This window comes from Poecilia reticulata, chromosome 12 (genome assembly GCF_904066995.2).
Source record: "Poecilia reticulata chromosome 12, P_reticulata-male-v2, whole genome shotgun sequence".
NCBI classification, from domain to species: Eukaryota; Metazoa; Chordata; class Actinopteri; order Cyprinodontiformes; family Poeciliidae; genus Poecilia; species Poecilia reticulata.
Genome location: NC_088841.1, coordinates 19,014,528 through 19,035,321, shown reverse-complemented (window position 1 = coordinate 19,035,321; position 20,794 = coordinate 19,014,528). Strand labels below are relative to the sequence as shown.

At 37.7% G+C, this 20,794-nt stretch overlaps 1 protein-coding gene across 1 annotated transcript in view; it reads left to right on the top strand.

The window, feature by feature from the left end:
* Positions 1-20,794, top strand: part of LOC103473902 (matrix metalloproteinase-17-like) — an 80,095-nt gene that overhangs the window by 38,071 nt on the left and 21,230 nt on the right. The window contains exon 4 of the mRNA XM_081613511.1: positions 9,175-9,461. Coding sequence (XP_081469637.1) covers positions 9,175-9,461 — 287 coding nt within the window. The remainder of the gene's footprint in view (positions 1-9,174; positions 9,462-20,794) is intronic.

Here is a 20,794-nt window from a genome sequence, read left to right as displayed (position 1 = left end):
TTTTTTTTTTTTACTGCTCTTGCTCTTTTTTTTTTACCCTCCTGCCACATTTTATCTGAATCATAGCTGACAGTGGAGATGTTCAGAAGAAGCAAGTCGCATGTAAATGAATGTCACTCAGGTGAAATGTGACACGAAAATCTGTGTGTGTGTCTATATCTGAGAAAGCATGCAAACATTTACCTCCCACCGATCCCCGGTTTCCTCTGACTCATTTGTCAAACCAAGGTGAGACTCACGTCTCAGAATTAAGTAGGTCAGGAAAATGAAGTCATCCCTAATCAGGCTTCTGCACATCCAGCTAATTTCAAAGTCACTTTAATCCCTTTTACCCTGACATTTATTGCAGGTAGTTAGAGGGGTTCATCGGAAACATATACTCAAAATTCTTGAGCTTCCCGCTGCAATTGGAGGACTAAACAACTCGCAATATTCTCCTTCAGGTTGATCCTGCGCTACTTTGGGAAAGAAATTTGAGTCTCAGTCTGTGTAGTTCATCCATCCATTGTCTACACCTGCTTGCTTACAAGTCAGGTCATCTTCTGCCAGTCTCCAGGTACGCAGTGTACAGGTTGACAATACGTCACTGGATCAACTATTTACATATTGATTCATCCCAAGTTACTTCAGTAACTAGAGAGGTCAGAGGTCAGAGGTCTTCCATACAGAGTCTTTCAGGTTTAGCCTTTTATTTTGTAGAACTCCTGGGAACTGAGTAATTTTTTTCTCAACAATTTTTAAAAAAATGCATTGATTGTGATAAATGTGGTTTGAAAGCAAAGGCGCATTATGACATTTTAGCAATAACTTGAATTGTTTGACACACCTGGTTGCCATTACCTCACCCACGCTCGACTTCACGCTCCCTTCCCTCCTCCACTCGCCCTCACCTCATGTTGTCTATCCCTCCATCCACCTTAAGCATTTTCTAAACCTTTTTTCATCCAATACATCCATGCAATCCTTTTCATCCTGCTTTTCACCCTAATCCCTTATCGCCTTATCTTACTTGTATCCTTTTTTAAAATCCCTTCTTATTCCCTTTATTTCTTATCATCCCTTTTGTCATTCGCTGCATCCACTTTTCATAAACTTTTTTTTTATCCCACTCATCCCTCTTCACTCGCTTGAAAGGCCTTTACCTCATTTATCTTATTTCGCCCTTTTTTACAATGACTTTTCTTCCTGTTCCTCATTCTTTATGACTGGATCAGTCTTCTGTTCCTGTTTGTTCCTTTCACCCATACGTCACATTTTTACACACACCTGATAGCCCATTCTTCCTAACCATTCCTCACTCACACTCTATTTAACCCCATCGCTTTATAAGTTACTTTTTCATCCCCCTTTGTGACCTCTTTTTGATCCTCTCCACACCTCCCACGCCTCTTTACAACTCCTTTTCAGCTATAACTCCTCCTTCTTTAAGACTTGTTTGTATTTCACTCATACTTGTTTTTATCCTGTCTTCCCTGTTCATTCCACCTTTTACACAAACATTTCTGCTCATATCAGACTCTTTTACCACATGCATTCTGTGTTGCTTTTGATGGTCCTTATCTCTCTTTATAACCATTTTTAATCCAGCCTATCTGCTTGTTTTTAATTTGATCTGTTTTTACTAACCTTTTTAATCTCATTTATTCTGTTCATGAGTCTTTATGACAATTTTTCTCAATTCGCTTCATCCCATTTTATTTTATTCATTCTTTACAACCTGGTTTCATTCCTCTTCTCCTTCATATGTTTCATCCCTCTCTACTTTCTCCTCCCCTTTACATTTTCATCACTCTTTATGGATTTTTTTATTCCTCTCATTGACTTTGTCCATTTCTTTTTCATAAAAAGAACATTTTGTTCACTTCATGCTACTCACCCTACTTTACAATCCTTTTGCATCACCTTACTTTCCTACTTTCCCTCTCATGACCCCATTTCATCTTACTTTATCCTACTCTTCCTCCCTGATCCTTCCTTTCACCTCTTCTAAGTAATCATTTACCTCTATTTAAAAAAAGGACTTATTTCCAATTGATCGGAGTTCCAAAAAGTTTCCAAATCAAAATACTTTGAAACTCTTAATTTATAAAAATCTAATTTGCTTTGCCAAGAATAAATCAATTCAATACATTGTCCTTGTTCATTCCTATCAATGTCTCTTGTAGTTTCTGGCTTCCTTTTTTCTGAGTTGACCTTCCTAGAGAACCACTGACACAGAACCATGTGTGTGTGATACAGACCTCATCATGTACAACGCTTCACAAGTTTCACCAGCTTCCACTATAAGTTTCCATTAAACCGCAATGTTCAACCTTCTCATCCGTCTATTGCCTCACTTTCTCTCCTTTCATTGCTGGTGAAGTCAAATTGATGTGATAAAGTTGCTTTTCTGCTTTGCTCGTTTCCTCTATGCGCCATATCACTATGCTCCCCCCTCCGTGCTTCACTATCATCATATTACTTTTTGGAGTATACAAACTCCCGCAAAAACATTCTGCTCCCGAACAAAACTGTGAATGAATCCAAAAGGAAAACATTATTCTCAATCGTCAGTAACTGACTCACACCAAGTTAAACTAATGCATTTTCACATTTAACCTTTGAGCCTTTTTCTTTTTTCTTTTTTTTTTTATCTATGGGCTTTACAAATGGTCTGTGTTTGTTTAGGAAATGAAATCTACTACTTTTCAGTTTAGAAATAATACAGTCATCGAGGTCGTACAGATTTGAATCTGTTTTCTCCGCTTCACTGAAGACCCAACACGCTTCATTTCTGGGGGTATGTACAGGCTGCCCTCACCATCTGGAGGAGCTTGTTGAATTCTGTGCTGAATAGTAATGTGTTGTTTCCTGACATAAGCAGACTTTTCAGCTGTTTTGAAAATGCACTTTTTTTTTTTATTAAAAGCATTATGTAATCATGATGCTTAGGATTAGTATTTCCCTTCAAATGAACCTTAAATGTTTAGCTGAGATCTCCAAGTTTTTAAATATTCATCATTTGACTTTTTCCCCACTTTTGTTCCACTATAGTACACATTGCACCAAATACATCTTTAGCAAAGGTTGTGAGCAACATTTTAAGTTTGGTGAGAAATGAAGGCATCAGCCCGTCTGTCAGAGATAGAAATGTGCCTGTGTGATCACTGATCCATCTGATTGGAGTAGCCGGGAGAAATGCTGAAACAAGGACGACGTCTTTCTCTTGGAGAACACACAGCATTATTCTCACTAAAGTTAGAGCCGTGGTACATGGAGCCATAGGGAGTTGTCAGAAATATGACTGCAATAGGAAAGTTGCTGCGTTTCTGCTTATTGCTCTCTGTTTTGCTTACTCTTCTGGTTTTATTTTACGCTTTCTCCTGGCATCCTTACCGCTTTCATTATTTTCCTTTTTGTTCTGACCTGTATTGCATGTATTTCGTATAAGATTCATATATATTTAAAGTCCCATAACTTGAGTTTATCAACATAGATATTTGGAAGCATGAATAACCAGTTTTACTTTGCTAAACACACCTTGTATTGAGCCTCACTCAGATGATTTATAATTTAGATTTAATGTGGGATGTTGCGATTACCTTTAAAACGGGTTTGAAGGTAGTGTCATAAAGAGTATGATCTTCTTAAAGAGACAGACGCCCAATTCCAGTTTCAAGGCATCTTATTTTGAGCTCAAAGTTATTTTTGATATATAGAACATTTTTACAACAACTGAAGGTAACAGGGTTGCTTTATTGTGCAGTATAAAATTACACTATGTCCCTTCAAAGTACATAATACCACTCCATTTGAGGTTTACTTCAGTAAAGTACAGGGGAAACATTTCTGTATTCACCCACTTTTTAGACACAAAAACAAAGGCAGGAAACATCATTCAAACACATGAATCACCAGAACTTGTTGAAAAAGTTCTTTTGATAAAGATTTTAACACAAAGAGAACAATTTTCTTATTATTTCTTGACAGGAAATAAGATCTGAACAGATAAAAAAAAAGAAGAAAGAGAATTGACATAACACTCTTTGTAGGGATTGTTTGTAGTGTCAGAATTTCTGCCTGAACCTATTTGTGACCTCAATATTTACAACCATATTCATAGTTTGCATTTGACACCTTCACAGCTAGATCAGCTTGTTCAAAAGCATCAAAAATAATGAGGCTTTTGTTGTGTGTGCTATGAAGAACACAAAGGAAGCAACATTCTCAGCCATATGGCCTGTATTCCTCTAGAACACAGAAAAATTTTCTTTTATTCAATGCCGCATAAACAATAACAATGTTTTCTCTGGCCAGGATATTTCATACTTCACAAGAATTCAAGTGCAGAACTCGCGGGAATTGTCATATTTTTTTCTTTTCCTACAGCATTTGTATATTAAATTTGACTGACATCACACAAAAAAAGAAATCCCACACCACAGCTGCAAGAACAGACATTTTGCTTCTGTCAGACTTATGCGGTTAGGAGGGACTAATTTCCTTGTCCTTGCAAAATAATTGTTGGCTTTCATTCCTGAATGATTGGTGACACAAAGGAGGTTGTTCTGAAGCTCAACAAGATAACATTATGAAAGAATGCTACCGCAATATGTTTTACACATATTAATTTCAATTTATCAGTATTTAAAAATTCTATCACAGTGTGATTTATTTATTTTTGTTCTGGAGTTAATCTGCACATTTTGCACCAAAACACATTTATCTCTAAGACACAGAACCTGTCTCCATCATAACTGTACATTCTCATGTTTGACATATTGGCTGATTTTTGTTATTTTTTTCATAATGAGACAATTTAATGCATTCAGTTTGAGATGTTGCTTGAAAATACATCCACAAATGTGTCTCCCCTTTACGTAAGAGCTGCAAATAAACTAAAAGCTGACAGTGTGTCTAAAATGACATAGTAAATTTAGTGCATGTAAACTTCAAAGTTGGAATAAAGTAGCAAAGAATCTAAAAAGATTATTTTTATTATACTGAACCACTGCCAAGACGTACCAAACATGATCGTGTTGTTCTTGCAAATCGCAGTTGCTGCTTTTCATTAAAACCCACCAGTCTGTTGTTGCATTGCAATATTTTAATATGAGGCAACACTAAGACATTAAATTCAAGGTAATGTAGTTTACACTTCACAGAGCTGCGCCAAGCAGCTTACACTTTACAGAGCTGCACTAAGCTCTGTGAAGTGTAAACTACAGCTCATTCAAGGCTGGAATTATTACTTCAGTTGCAGCCATTTTAATTCGTGAGACTTTTTTTATGCGAGACATTGCCTTCCATTTGATTTGTCTGTTTAATTTGTGGGCTAGTTTTAAAACCATTTTAAATCCTTCCACAACACCGAACACATGGAAAACATCACATTTCCCCAGCTGTAAAAAGTCTGACTTCAGTTTTCCTTTTCTACCGGTAGGGATATAAACATGTAGCATGTAGTTTTCTTATCTATCATTTTATCCTGGTGAAAATTCCTTTATTTGTTTGCATTATATGCATCGGTGCATTTTTAGGAATTATAATAGGATTTTGTATGTGTTACAATGGTGCGATACAACCTGTCTTATTGTTATTATATCCTAGACTTGTATATGTAGAAAGCTAGGATATTCTGCACTGTTACAGCTCCGAGAGGTTTCATTATTATTGATTATATCAGTGAACAAGACAGATTTGTTTAGCTTTATTTGTGGCTAGGTTGTTTGTATTTAACAACCTGATAATGTAGAATTATTTTTATCCAGTTTCCTGTTCCAATTAGGTAATCTAGTTCTCTAAAATGAAGCTGACACACATTCAGAGGCGAGGAAATCTGGTTTCTTGATAAAGGAGGGATTAAAATACCAACAAAACAGGCCGAATTAACGCAGGATTTATGAATAGAACTTAAGCTCACATGAATATATACTTACCTTCATCTCACCCCTTATACACATTAGCTGTCATCCAGATTTGGCTTTTTCCTTTTCAGTGTTCTTGTCTTTTCCTTTATGTAAATTGCAGCAGAAGTGAGTAATGCAGGTGTTCTGACAAATGGTTGCTGAAGCTTTGGTGCAGGTACGAGCAAAGCTGAGACTCAGAATGTGGGCACTCGTCTACTTTCGCTTTGCATATTGTGTTTGGGCATGTTTTCCCTTCAGACTTAACTCCTGTTAGAGTTTGCATAATGTAACTGCTTAAGGTAGGACCTCTGACCTTACGTTACTACAATTCAAATTCTGACATCTGCATTTAAAAATGAGTCTGTGAATCTACATTTATGCTTTTATTGTGTGATTGGCTGAAAGATGCAACAGTGGAAAAAGATGTTGAACTTACTATAATAATAATTAGCTCACCAGTAACTTGCCATGTATTTAAATTGAAATTTTTGCACGGCCTGTACATTGTTGTATATTTATATTGTGCAAACCAACAATGTATTGAGTTTTAAGGCCGTTTCCACTACATTAAGTGCCTTGTATGTTTGTGAACTAATATACCCTTGTTTTGCATTCACAGAATACATTTTTTTTCACAATCTCTTTACAAACTTGAGAAGTATGCTATTTTAAGCAGTAATCAAGCATGTGATATCCCTAAATAAAATCTTGTTATAAAGAGAGTCTATCTATATGTAATTTAATCTCAGCATAGTTGGGAGTTAAGCTTAGGAGTTTAAAGTATAGCAAAGTTGTAAACCATGACTCAAGACTTGAAGATCCCACAATGTGGGGCATTTAAAAATGGAAAGAGTGCTGCAAACCATAAGCCAACCAGAACATGGACATCCACCCAAACCGGTAGACAAGGAGATAATTAATCAGAAATGTAATCCAATCATTGGTGATGCCCTGTCATTGGCTCCTTTAGACGTATTATTAGTGGGGTGGTTAACCTTCCAGCAGCACAGTGATTCTACAGCCAGAGCCATAATAAAACTGTTCAGATGAAAGCATAGTTGAGAATCTTTCACAAGACTTTAAAACAGTTGGAATGAGACGGTCTTCATCAATTTTGACTGAGCTTGGGCTACTTTGCAAAAAAAAAAAAAAAAAAAAAAAAAAAAAATATATATATATAATAATCTGCAAAAATATCCATCTCGAGACCTGCAACGTTAGTAGAGACATTATTCCAAAGAACTGCAGCAAAAGGGGTTTCCACAATGTATTTACTCATATGGGCTGAATGGGCTGTTTTGTGTTGATTTATCACGTGGAATCCCATCAAAACACAGCAAGAGTTGTGGTCCTAGTTGACAAAATGTGAAAAAGCAAGAAGAATGACTGTTTTTGCAGGACAATATAGTTCCAGTTATTTTTTTTCAGCACTTTTTTTTTTTTTTTTAGCATTTTCTGACTCTGTCTTGTTTGTGCATGTTTTTTGCATTGATAAGTCACAACTTCCTCTCACTTCAGTGATTTCCGAGCAGATTGAAAGCTAGTTGAGGCAGAGATCACTCCGCTGATATTTTTTTGTCACTGATTAAATGTCCCACGGCAGCCTGTAACAACCTCACGGCTCCGTAGTTTTAGACCGAAATACACTTGCAGGGACACGGAAAGCAAGTCCCTCACGCAGAAGCAAAGGCGTAGAAGGATGTAAAGACCAATGAGTGGAAAGGAAATACATTGGATGAAAGAGACCATCAAAGAATTGAAAAATGGAAAACTTTGCATGATGTCTGATTGGTTTTCAGTTTGTACATGTCCCATTTCTGTTGTAGCTGTCAGAAAGAAAAAGGCTGCAGAGCTTTGGAGGTGATGTGAGGAAGAATGAAAACTTAATAAGGAAATGGGAAAGATGGGAAAAGAACTTATGAGTTGTTCCCAAAAGCTGACTCTATAATCTCTTCAAAGGCACATTGTATGCTCAGCATATTATGTGTAAGCAGCAGGAGCACCTGAGCATGAAATACTGAAGCCAACGGTACTGCTAGAAATATGCAAACAGGACTTTTTGTGCAGCTCTCCACCAGTGGAAAACATTGTGTGGTTGACCTTTGCTGCTTTAAATTCAGAGCAATTTCTATCCATCTCTTTGGCTGCCAGCCTTTCTTGCGTTTCATCCTATTTTCCTGCTTCTTTGGCGGCACTTTCTATCACTTTTCTTAATCCGTGAGCCTGTAAGCAGATGGGGAATTGACAACATTTTCCATCTACCTTAAACCTGTACATTTAGGATAAAGACATAATAATGAAACTAAATGCATACAATCCAAATTATAAGATTTGTGAGAAAACAGTTGCTCTTGTTTTTGTTTTTCAAGACAAAGCATAACTAATTAGTTTGCATTTGACATCGTCCATGGTTAACATTGTCTGACATTCTGACAGTTCAGTTAAACACACTTGACGGGTGTGCATAATGGCACCACTTTCAGGTCAGATGGTGCGAATGTAACACATCCTACAGTCGTCCGTCGACTGCTTAACTTCAATGGAACGGCAGGAGGCGCAGACAGTAAAAACAAGAACAACTCAATATATCCATTTCTTTACATGTTTAAATCTACTTCACCTGATTAGCGACGTTTCACTTTTTATCAAAACCTTACATTTTGAGTTCTACGTTACAGTGAGCGTGCAGATATGGTTGAGCTCTGAAGCATTAACAGAAACCCTGATAGGGATGGGCAAAAAGATAAATGAATATTTTATTACAGTAACGTAACGTGACAAATGCATCAATCCATCTTTAAATGAATTTTAAGACAATTCATGTTTTTAACTTTTTAATGTTTAACGTACAAAGATAAACGTAGTTCTGACTTGATGGCATGCTCTCTTGTCCTTCCCATTTTGTAAAGTAGTTAATCGAAATTGGCATGTCTGTGTGCCAGAATCAATATTATTATTATTTTTCTGCTAGCTTCATTTTAAAACAATTTACACATCTTAATGGACTGCTATTCATTTTGAAATGATCTTTGTTCATGCCACAATATGAAGAACTTGATTCCTCTGCTTCATGAATAATTCTCTCATTTACATGACGATGCCCTCTTTTAAGCATTGATGCTAACCTTACAAGTTTTTACTTCATTTCTTCTCTGCTTTACTTTAATATGCCAAGTCTAACCTTCTGTTTCTTGTGAGCCATCCTATTTCACTCTTCCCATCACAGTTCCCTCTTCTGCTTATCTATTCTCTTACATTTAAGATGTTTCCTTTGTCTTCTTTTCAGAGTGAGGACCTACCCAAAGGATTCAGCCCTACTTGGCAGGGACACAGTTCGGGCACTGATGTACTACGCTTTGAAGGTCTGGAGCGACATCGCGCCTCTAAATTTCCACGAGGTGGCCGGCAGCAACGCAGACATTCAGATCGACTTCACCAAAGCAGACCACAATGATGGATACCCCTTCGATGGGCCCGGGGGAACAGTGGCACACGCCTTTTTCCCTGGAGAGAAGTTCACTGCTGGGGATACACACTTTGATGATGATGAGCCCTGGACCTTCAGATCACCAGGTGGGAAACATTTTAAAATAACATAATTTTTAAAGTGGACGTAATGCAGGAGAAAAAACTAATAATTACGCTTTGCAGCCTCAAAAGAGATTTGGTGCACTGGTTCTCAAAGAAGTTAAAAATTGCTGTTGGTCCCTCATTTCAGTTGCTTTCCCTGGTCATGAGCAACTTCAAACTTAGGATGCATTCACACCAGCCTTCTTTAGTCCACTTCAGTCAAACTCTACTTGGTTAGCCTAGAAAGTCTGGTTCATCTGGAGAGGTGTGAATGAGAATCTCACTTCTGAATTCCAAGATGCTGATTTAAAAAAAACCCAAAACAAAACAAAAAAACAATATGACTGAGGTGTGAGTAATGTGTTTACAGCTACATTTAGATAAAGCACAGCTTACCCAATATTTCTTATCTAAATTGTTGCATAAAAGCTGTCGTTGAGCTTTCTCATTGTATTGTTTCATGTTTCCTGCATTTTGATCAATTGAAGGTTGTTGTTTAATTGAGAACACTCACTTCATTGTGTCTTGCGTTCCCAGTTTCTACAACAAAACTTCTACAGTAAGAGTTTGAAAGTATGAATAGATGATTTACTGCCGACTTTTTGTGTTTCACATTATGCCAGAAGAGGTCTAATCTACAGTGTAGAAAATCAAGTTGTGATTTTTGAACATACTCATGTTGGAAACCTACTATGAGGGCGAAACGATTTGGCCTCGTTTCGCCCTCAGTACTATGATAATCTTTCACGGTAGAAATAGAGCAAGGTGTTCAATTATTATTAGCATTTCTGAGAGATTTTGATTTTGATGCTTGTTGAAATCATACAGTAGCTTCTATTAGAGTTTATCTGCAACTAGTCCATCATTCAAATCTGCTGTTGCACTGAATTTCGTCGGTGCTTTGCTGGTTTGAGATTGGGCTCAGTGAATTAATTCTCATATTAAAGAAACTGGCTTAAAAGGATTTCAGTCAGCAGTCTGCACTAAGGGACTTAAAGAGTCCAAAGAAAATAGCCCTCAAACTCTTATACCACCAACTTGAATCACTGTCATAAGAAGATAAGCGCAGTCAGAACTACGCTTATCAGAATGAAGTCCGAATGAATCTGTTTTTATATCGTTTATGCTAAATTCGACCATCTGAATCCCATGGCTGGACTTAAAACCCGTTTTCAACAAGTTATTGTCCATTTCTGTGAGCCTCAGTTTTATTTTCTTAGCTGACCATAGTGGTATTTTTCTCTAGCCCTTCTGTCTCAGTGTTTACATTGAGTATTCAGTGATGACCTTCCACGTACTTTGGAAAGGGAGAGTGATTATTTTAGTCACTGCTGCTTTTCTGTCATCTTGAACAAGTGTGTGCATGCCTGTCTGACCTTTGACATCAGCAAGGCATTTTGGCATTCCAATCAGAAATTTCTTTTCACTTCACTTTTTCCCTCATTTTTGAGCATCCTCTATAAATATTAGAAATACTTGTGCATGAATATCCCAGCAGCTCTGCACTTTTGAGAAATCCGACTCGTCTTTCGGGAAACAACAACCTTGCTGTCACTTTTCTCCTTTTCTGATCCTTGGTTTGAGCTTCAGCAAACTGTCTTCGCTAATTGCACTAAATTGCTACCATACAGTTAGCTCTTTTACTGTCTGAAGCCATTGAGTACATGTTGTGACGCTGCCATGTGTTGTTGATTAGAGAAGTTTGGTTGAAAGTGGAATGTCTTTTCTTTTAACATAGTATATACGTTGGTTCTGCTCAATACCTCATAGGCGATGTGGAAAACTTTGATTAAAATGTTACTCACTCTTTACTTTGTCACGTACCACCTTCTTACACATTCATAGAAAGGATGCAGATCATCCCCAATGGCAACAGCACTTAAAAAGAGGACAGTGTGTTTTAAACCACACTGACTAAAACTCCTCCCAAGGACATTTTTGATCTTTTCAATTTGTCTTAGCTAATTGAAATAATCAGAAGTCAGCATGGATAAGTTGGTCATTTGAATTTTCTTGTGTACTTTTGCTGTATATACTTATTGTTTTTATTGATATACTTTTGAAATAAAACAGAGAAAATGAGTAAATTCATAAAGCTGCAGAGTTCCACGGCTGAAGGACGGCGCCTCTCCTCTGGGTGAAGGGCTACAACCTCATGCACTTTTCTAAATGTCTGAGGTTTTTTTGTGTGTTGTTTTGGATGAATTGTACCGAAATATGGGAATTTCCCTCTGGCATTAATAAAGTACAATCATTCATATATGAGGTATTAATGCACTGATTTGTTAACTGTCTACTTAGAAAGAAAAGAAAAGATTAAAGTGTTCCCCTATGTGATATCAGTGCAATTTTTCTGTCATTGTGATCTCAGAGCTGCAAATTATCTAATAGCATATCTCTGTTGCAAACAGGCTTTTGTTGTTGTTGTTGTTGTTATTTGTTTTTGGTCCCACGCTTTAACTGGGAGGTTTATGAGCGACCTTAACAACAATTAAAAATCTAGGCTTTTTTATGCAGATCTTTTTTGCAAAACATCTTGGTGGACCCAAAAGTACAAGAAGAGATAAAATTAGAGTGGACCATAAATCTTACTAAAAGGCAGGAATTTTCAATTACTATTGGAATGGTCTACGGTAAACATTTGTGCAACCAGTGTGTAACACGCTATTTTGGAAAGCAAGTAAAATTATAATACAAATTCAGTCAATCGCAAAATACAATAGAATAAGCAGTCTAATTTTGCAAGTTTTTTCTTCTGTTTGTCAGTGAAGTCATAATTTCAACATTCAATTTATGGAAAAAAACATTTGTAATTTCACAGTTATCATCTCGCATGCCTCATATTATGAGAGATGTTCAAAGAGAGAAACAGACAAGACAAAACATGGATGATGATTCACTCTTCTTGTAATGACAGTACATTTCTAACTTAACCCGCTTACAATTTATTTTAATTATCACAAGCATTTCACTTTATGGAAAAGTTCTGTAAAGCTGCCGTAAACACAAAGCCCGTGATAATGCCAATGATGCATGTTCGTTCATTCTGTGTTTTTGCTTTGTACTGTGTGGGCTAATAAATTACCTTGGCCTCCTGAATGATCTGGCCTAATTTGTCTCATCAAACTGTTTTGAAAGAGGTTTATTACACACTATGAGAGATGTGCGAGTTTGAAATGAGGACGTAGTGACTGCTTCTCTAAAATAGAATTCAATCAGATCTGCCAATCAAAAATAGATGAGCCCATATTAAAGATATCCGTCATTCTCAGACAGTTCTGGAAAACACAGCAAGCCGTGGTCTCTGAGCCACTTATAGCAACTGATTTATTATTCATTTGTTCACTCATTAACTATGGAATACAAAATATATCCCATCCTATGGACTTCATGGTTGGTTTGCCCTTTTTTTGCACTTCTGCTAAAACTTGAAGAATCGCCTGTGCGTGCTCAGCTGCAAAAAAAAAAAAAAAAAAAAAAAAGAGGGCTGATGGCACAATGGGACCATTTTCTTGTCACTAAGCATCAACCTCATTTTGTGTCCCCTAACCTTTTTCCTCCCTCTGCTGAGAGGGGCTGGGAAATGGTAAAAGGTGGGGCAACATTAGGAGTCCACTCATCCGAAGTAAATCACCGGGTGGAGTGATGTAGTCTACTGAATGCATCACCAGGAAGGGACTGTCTCTGTACAGCCACACAATTGACAGCCTTAATCACTAGTTCTCTTGCTTTTTTTTATTTTTCCTTTCTTCTGGATCACTGAACTTATATTGACCCCTGTTTTTTACATCCTTTGTACCTTTTGTATTCTCCTTTATAAGAGGGGGATGTACAGCCCAGCATCAGAACAAAGGGGAGAGACACTGCATTCAACATTTTGCGATGATCCTTGATACGTTTAAGTATTTAACGTACAAACAACCAAACTATTGCATTCCTCCAAACGCGATCATTAAAATATAAAAACCCAACAAGTTAGTTTGGATAACTCTGTGGAATAAATCTTTAAAATTTTTATATATTTCAAATTTACGGCAGCAGCCTGGGTTTGCACGCAGTAAGCTAACAGCACATTCAGATTTACCTGAATGCAAAGATAGATTCAGAAGCCACGTTTGGTGCAAGTTAGACAATGATGATAAAGATTGAGAAGTGCACAGTCAGAGAGGATAGTGTGTGTAGATAGGAAGGGATAGATCCAAAGATCCAACCTCATTTTACACACCCATGCTTGTTAAATTTAAGTTGTTGGTTGTTTTTGTTCTTTTTTTTGACTGCAGGTACTCAAATTTAATTGGTTATAGGTTGTGGCATTGATAAATGATCCAAGAAGCTTATCTCGTGAAATAACAAGTAAAGCGAACAGTGTAAGACTGCCTAGAGCAGATTTGGTTTCCAGAAGGAAAAGAAAGTCAGTGGGTGATGTTGCAGGTTAAGTTCATTAAATTTGTACATGACAGATTGGTTAACTTTAATCTGAAATAGTTTTGCCTACTATTGATGTCTGTGTTGAAGCGGGGCAAGGCAGGGGGAATTGTTCTCAGAGTTCTGCCTTACCATCACTCATTAAAATGGTACTTTAAGTGGGTAAAGAAGATCAAAACTGCTCTACATTCAAGATTTTATTTTTACTTGGAACAGGGTCACATCATCTGGGTAAAAGTCTCTAACACAACCTTTAAACCCTCAACCTTCACAAACATTTCCTGACTGATGGATGGCTTCATGGCATGGGTATTTGATCTTAGACAATTAAAGAAATCTATAATCAAATGGCATCTCAGGAGGGGACAGAACTGTCAATACTTTTTTTTTTTTATGGAGACAATACCGTAAACCCAATTTACCCTACCTATTTTCAGTTTAAATTGATCTATTTTCAAGGTATTTTATTAGACAAACAGGTCTGATTTGTATCAAGTTGTACAGAATCCAATTTAGTCCGACCTAAAATCAAATCAGTGTGATTCTTTTTAATACCGTCTAATCAAAAATTCAGATTCAGATCAAATTATACTCACCCCTATTCAATTGAAAGTGAATGGCAATTGCACCTAAAAAGCCCAACTAAACGCATTGAGTTGTTGACTTTGCATCAACAGCCTCATCCTGAGCAAGCATTGGGTGACAGTGGAGAGGAACCACTCCACTTTAACCTCCAATATCACCACTCTTCAATTTGAGCAGCTGTCTAAACAGATTGACTGGGAGCTTAAGGATCAGCATATAATTTCATGTGGATGTTTGTGAGAGTTATTTAGAAGACTCGCTTCAGATGTATGTGTGAGCTTCCACATACATTTGTTTATTTGACCAAAACTCCCCATAAGATGACATAAATGTTTGTAGAGAAGAGGTTTTGCGTTGAGAGAATTCATCAGATTTCACATAGAAATCCAGAGCCTGGTAATCATATGCCATTCTAATCACAGCTATCGATAATAAGGGAAAGCTTCAGTGGCCCGTTGTGCATTTAAAAACCCCAGTCTGAGCAGCGGAGAGTGTATTTATGCTTTCTAACCCAGCTGGTGTCTGTGGTGAGGCCAGCGCCCTTTCGCTGATCTCCCCTCTTTGTTTTGAGCTGCCGGGGCTGTAAACCATATGCTGCGGGACAGCAGTTCAATCTGATCCAATCAGACCTCCCACCAGGCTGCAGCACCAGCAGCATAGGAGGAGGCGATGCAGAAGTGTAGCCTGGCTTTGATGTGTGTCTGAAGTGAGGGCAGGGCCCAACAACAGCTGTGCAGACGAAGGTTTGATTCATGGGAACAAAGGAGTGAGAAAGGGGAAAAAAAGAAGGTATAAGTCTGTTTGTATGACCTTTTAATGTTATCTTAAACTCGGTTAAGTCACAGTGATGAACATGTTTTCTGTAGACCTACAGATTTTAATATTATATTAATTTTGACCTAAATCAAAAAAATTGACAGACTGACTGATGATTTCACAGGAACTATCAACTGGCCTTCAACATGAGGAAAAAGTGCAAAACCTGATGGATTCTTTGCACTGTCGCCAACCTTTTTAGACGTTGATGTTCAAGGATACTCTGCTCATTCACTGTGATTTAGCTCTTTAAAAGAATATATTTCATTTGCGACAATCTTTTTTATCAATAAAGCAAGGAGAATTATACTTGAAACATTCAGCCTTCTATAAAGGACACTCATGGTAGGGTCTGCACCTTTAATCATTTGTAGAAGCCTCTCTGTAATTTTGGAGGAAAGTTCCTCTCACTTCTAGTCTTCAAGGCAAAATCCCACATAATTCTGTTTTTTTTTTTTTTTAACTACAAAACAAATAAAAATAACAAAAGTTAAACATTTTGACAAGTTTGGATGAAATCGAAAATGCACAGCAAATAGCCCAGAGTTAATTTAACTCTGAAGAGTGTGAACTATATAAATACTGAAAAAGTGTTGATATCAACTCTGTGGGAGTTAAATCAACACTGGAAATTATGTTGTTAACTCCCACAGAGTTGATATTGGGCTGCACAGTGGCGCAGTTGGTAGAGCTGTTGCCTTGCAGCAAGAAGGTTCTGGGTTCGATTCCCGACCTGGGGTCTTTCTGCATGGAGTTTGCATGTTCTCCCTGTGCGTGCGTGGGTTTTCTCCGGGTTCTCCGGTTTCCTCCCACAGTCCAAAAACATGACTGTCAGGTTAACTGGCCTCTCCAAATTGCCCCTAGGTGTGAGTGTGTGTGTGCATGGTTGTGTGTCCTGTGTGTCTCTGTGTTGCCCTGCGACAGACTGGCGACCTGTCCAGGGTGTACCCCGCCTCTCGCCCGAAATGTTGGCTGGAGATGGGCACCAGCACCCCTCCCGACCCCACTGAGGGAAAAAGGGTGCAAGAAAATGGATGGATGGATGGATGGTTTAAAACGTGGGGAAAAAAAGTAGCGGCTTATAGTCCAAAAAATACAGTACATAGTCACAAAGCACAGCCTTGCCTTATACATTTGGGTGTATATATAGCTTATCTATCTTGTGATCCAAGGTACAAATATCAGCATGAAAAAGGCAGCAGAAGTTTTTTGTTTTTTTTCACTTTATTTTACCAGGTAAACCCCATTGAGATCCAGATCTCATTTTCAAGAGGGCCCTGGGCAGAAATCTGCAGTACACAGCAACCTGGTTACAAAATAAAATTCATTAATACATATGCACAATTATAAAACAGTATAAAACAATTTAAAAACAGTGACACTGTTTAAAAGAATCTCGTTGCCTGTTTTGAAGAATCGCTTGAAATGAGTCCAGTGAAACCAATTCTGACATCTTGAGTTCAGACTGGAGCTGATTCCAGTCTGAAGGAGCATCACACTGAAAGCTTGCTTTCCTTTTTCAGTTTGGCAACGTGGAACATGCAAAAGAAAAATGTTGTTGGAGTGTAAAGAATGGGAATTAACAGATCTATCAAGATCATCAGGTGATTGTTTCTCCGTACGCTTAAAGGAGGCCATTCAGCTTTTGCATACAGCTCACAATGATGTGTGAGACGTCTGCTACCGGTTACAAACCTTAAAGCACAATGATACACAGTATTTAATGATTGAAGGCATTTGGTCGAAGCATTCATATATAAAACATCACCATAATCCAGGAGTGGCAGGAATGTTGCAGCTACCAATTTACTTCTAGCTTTAAGAGAAAAACAAGAACCATTTCGGTAATAAAACCTAATCTTCATTTTCAGTGTTCGTAACAAATTTGCTATGTGATTTTTAAAAGAAAGCTCTTTCTCTAAAATAAGGCCAAGATATTTATAATTACTGACAAACTCAATTTGTGTTCCTACAGCAGTTGTAAGCAGTAGAGGGATTTCTGGTAGTTTTCTAGAGTGTGAAAAAAAACATTGCTTTTGTCTTATCCACATTCAAAACCAATTTCAGAGTTTGTAAGTAAAAGCAGACTGCAAGCTTCCTTTCTTTAAAACTTCTAACCTCAAGCATGTGTCTTTAATAAAGTATTTTATTTGACAGCGCATTTTCAAAGCACCCAAGGACACTTTACAACATTAAAAACACAAATTAAACAGTAAAGAAATGCCTACAAGACACAAAACACTTTGTTGCCTAACCTACTCTTCAAGTGCGCTCCAGCTAGCTGACTGAACCATGAACAGTCTTACACAGACATCCAATGTTTATTTCAGTGTCTATCAAAAGCACAAAAAGTACACAGTAGTACTTTCAGTAGGCTGGAAAAACAACTTTCAACTTCTAAAGAGATTTACTGAAGTGTTAAGACAAAGTCTTCTTGTAGACCAGACATGCAACTGGTTTGTTTCTGATCATTTCTGCTACTTTCTGCAACAAATTCAACCAACAAAGTGCTCCCAAAATTGCCTTTGGAGTGGACTAAATATGCATCAATAGGCAATAGTGCCACACAAACTTGGATGTCTGGTGGTTTAAGGCAAACTTGGGATGAAACTGTAAAGGTGGAAGAAGTTAAATGGTTATGGTTATTGTATACTTTTGAGATTCACTGTAAAAGATTTGTTCTTAATTGCCAGAAGACATTTAACTCTCTTTTAGGTTTTGACACCTTTCAGTTCTTGTTCATTTATCTCCATAACTTGTTAATATCAACTTAGCTGAAACAACTAGTGAGATAAATGTTTAACAATAACTGTTTAGTCATATTCCATGGCCAAAATTGCCCCACATTATACAATAAGATTTATAGTGGGGGAATCTTGGCTTTCACTACTTTGTTTAGCTGTTGAATTTTTCGTATTCTACCACAGTGAAGCTGCCAAGCTGATGTTCTAAACCTCAGGGAAAAAAAGTTAATTAAACGGCCCCTAATTTCTTCACGTCACACTCTGCCAGTCTCACCTCGCTGATATCTCACATCCTCCTCTAACATCGTCAGTGTCTCTCTGAGACTTTGCTCAGTTGATGCAATGTCCCTGCCTCTGCATATCCATCTTCTCGTAAGGCGACACGAAAGCACATTACCACCGCCAGAACAGACCCGTACTGTTGACCTGTGTAACTTTTTCAGAGGTTTGAAAATCCCTTGAAAAGTTGCAACCTGGTCAGGTCAGGCGGGAGGTAAAAAGTCAGTGTTGGTGCTTCAGCAAATTGTGGAGCTGTGTAATAATCTTGAGGGGGACAAAATGAAGCTTATCATACAAATCCGTAGCTGAATAATTGCCTTTGCTAATTCCCTTCCCCCCATTTCCTGCTGCATTGTTCTCAGCGGGAGCCTAAATCCAGGTCCACTAAGTCTGTCTCCCTAATGCGCACGATGATGCTGAATTGTAGAAATTAAGCACCACATTTAGGAGAACAGTTCACCCCTGCTGTGCAGACTGATAGCTCGCGTATCCATTAAAAGTTGTCGTGTGGGGGTAGTAAGGGGGGGAGGGGTTTAGCAACATCAAAAAAAAAGTTTCGGCTGAGCGTTGTTGTTGTGCTTTGACAGGAAGCAGATTGCTTTTATTAATTATCACTCAGACAACAATCTGCCTCTGCAGAATTAACCCAAGTAAAACAAAAGCATCATTAGGCAGGTGAATTTTTCATGTCAGAGCATTGTTTGGGAAGGAACACATGCGAGGCTTGTGATGTTTACGTGCAGAGGAGTTTTAAGGAATCGTTTGCAAAACCTAAGCTTCATTTGCACACGAGCTGCAAAAAAAAAAAAAAAAAAAAGACACATCTGCTTGCATTACCCTTGATCCTGTGTGTTGATTTTATATCCCAGCCTTGTCGGTATTTACTCTAAATTTCAAAGCACCTAATCCGTGTTTAAACACACAAAATAATCCATGGTAACAACCGGGTTCGAGGAAAAGAATAGTTCTACAACAAAAATCAAGTTCCTGAAAGGTCAGAAAGTCATTACAGTTCCTGAAAAGTTTTTTTTCCCCCCTATTTGTGTCATTTCCATACATTTCTCTCAGTGCCCATTTATCCATTGTTCATCATTAATCACAAGCTTTAGCTCATTAGTGAGATATTTACACAGGACAGGCGGGGTTGTTCTGTTTTTCAAAGCCAAATTGAATTCTGGTGAGTGTTGTCACCAGTTCAAAATGTAACTTGTAACTAGATCTTAAGAAGAATTTCACAATGGTCACAGTGTTTCAAATGTGTTTTTCTTTTTTTCTAAAAAATAAAGACAAATTTTGAGACAATGAGTCATTTATGACTGACTCCACAGGTTAACTCATTTGATTCCATATTCAGCCAAGTCAGCATTCACTCTACACATTGCATTATGGTGCAGGAAACTTAATTCAGAGGATTACCGCAAATGTCTCCAGAGAAGCTGCACTCGTCGAATTGCCCAACAACTGTGAGGATGATGTTAGTGGAGGAGGAACATGGCAGCCCCAGCTGCACATATTTCCTACAAATCTACAGTGAATCCCAGCATACACACCACTGCTAAAACACCTGTTAATTCTGACATGATTACATTAGATTACATTTCAATATTTCAAAGTATGTTTTCAGCTGTAAGGCCCCACATAAAACCCGGAACAAGTTTATGTTCTGCTTGCAGAACATAAACTTGCAAACCCATATGCTCTTCTGCTAAGCAGAAGAGCATATGGGTTTGGGGGTTTCATTTTCGAAAGACGCTGCCGCGACTTGATGGCTTAGGTTTGCATGTTCTTAAACTAATTCTGATCCACCTTTTGATTCAGTTTCAGCATTTAATTTTCTCGACTTAGACCCGTGACATTAAGCATAGAGAATGTAGAGTTGTGATAAAGCCATAATTAAGTGCATACAACAGACACTGTCAATTATTTTTTTGTTTCTTTTCTGTCTGTTGTCTCTGTTAGGCTTAGTTGCATGAAATGTGTCAAAAAAAACTATCTGCTCTACGTTTTCCCCATTCCTTTCTGTTTTTATTTGGTTAAGAACAAGAGAAAGTTTTACCTTCGCAAATAAAAGTATCTGTGCTACCAATAGGTGTATTGTATCTCAAGAACGGTAGGCCTGCGTTTTACCCCTTCTTACTTCAAAATTTTACGTTGTGCTTTGAAAAACCAATGCTCCGCTTGCAGTTTGTTTTGCGGTTTATATTCATCATTGTCATGTTTTTGCCTTCATTTTCACTCGTATGTTCTTTTTTTTCAGGTAAACAAAAAGAAATGACTCAAGTACAGCGCAAACAAGTTAAGAAAAAAAAAGCAGAGAGTTCTGCAGAACAATTTAGTGCTAGGAAACAGAAGCAGGATCAGCATCCATATAGACAATAAAAACAGACCACATTGTTATTGCAGATACAAAAAACCAAGGGGGCGGGTGGAGAGACGTTCTGCTTCAGTAAACTTTATTTACTGAATGTACTGTATCTATTTTATTGA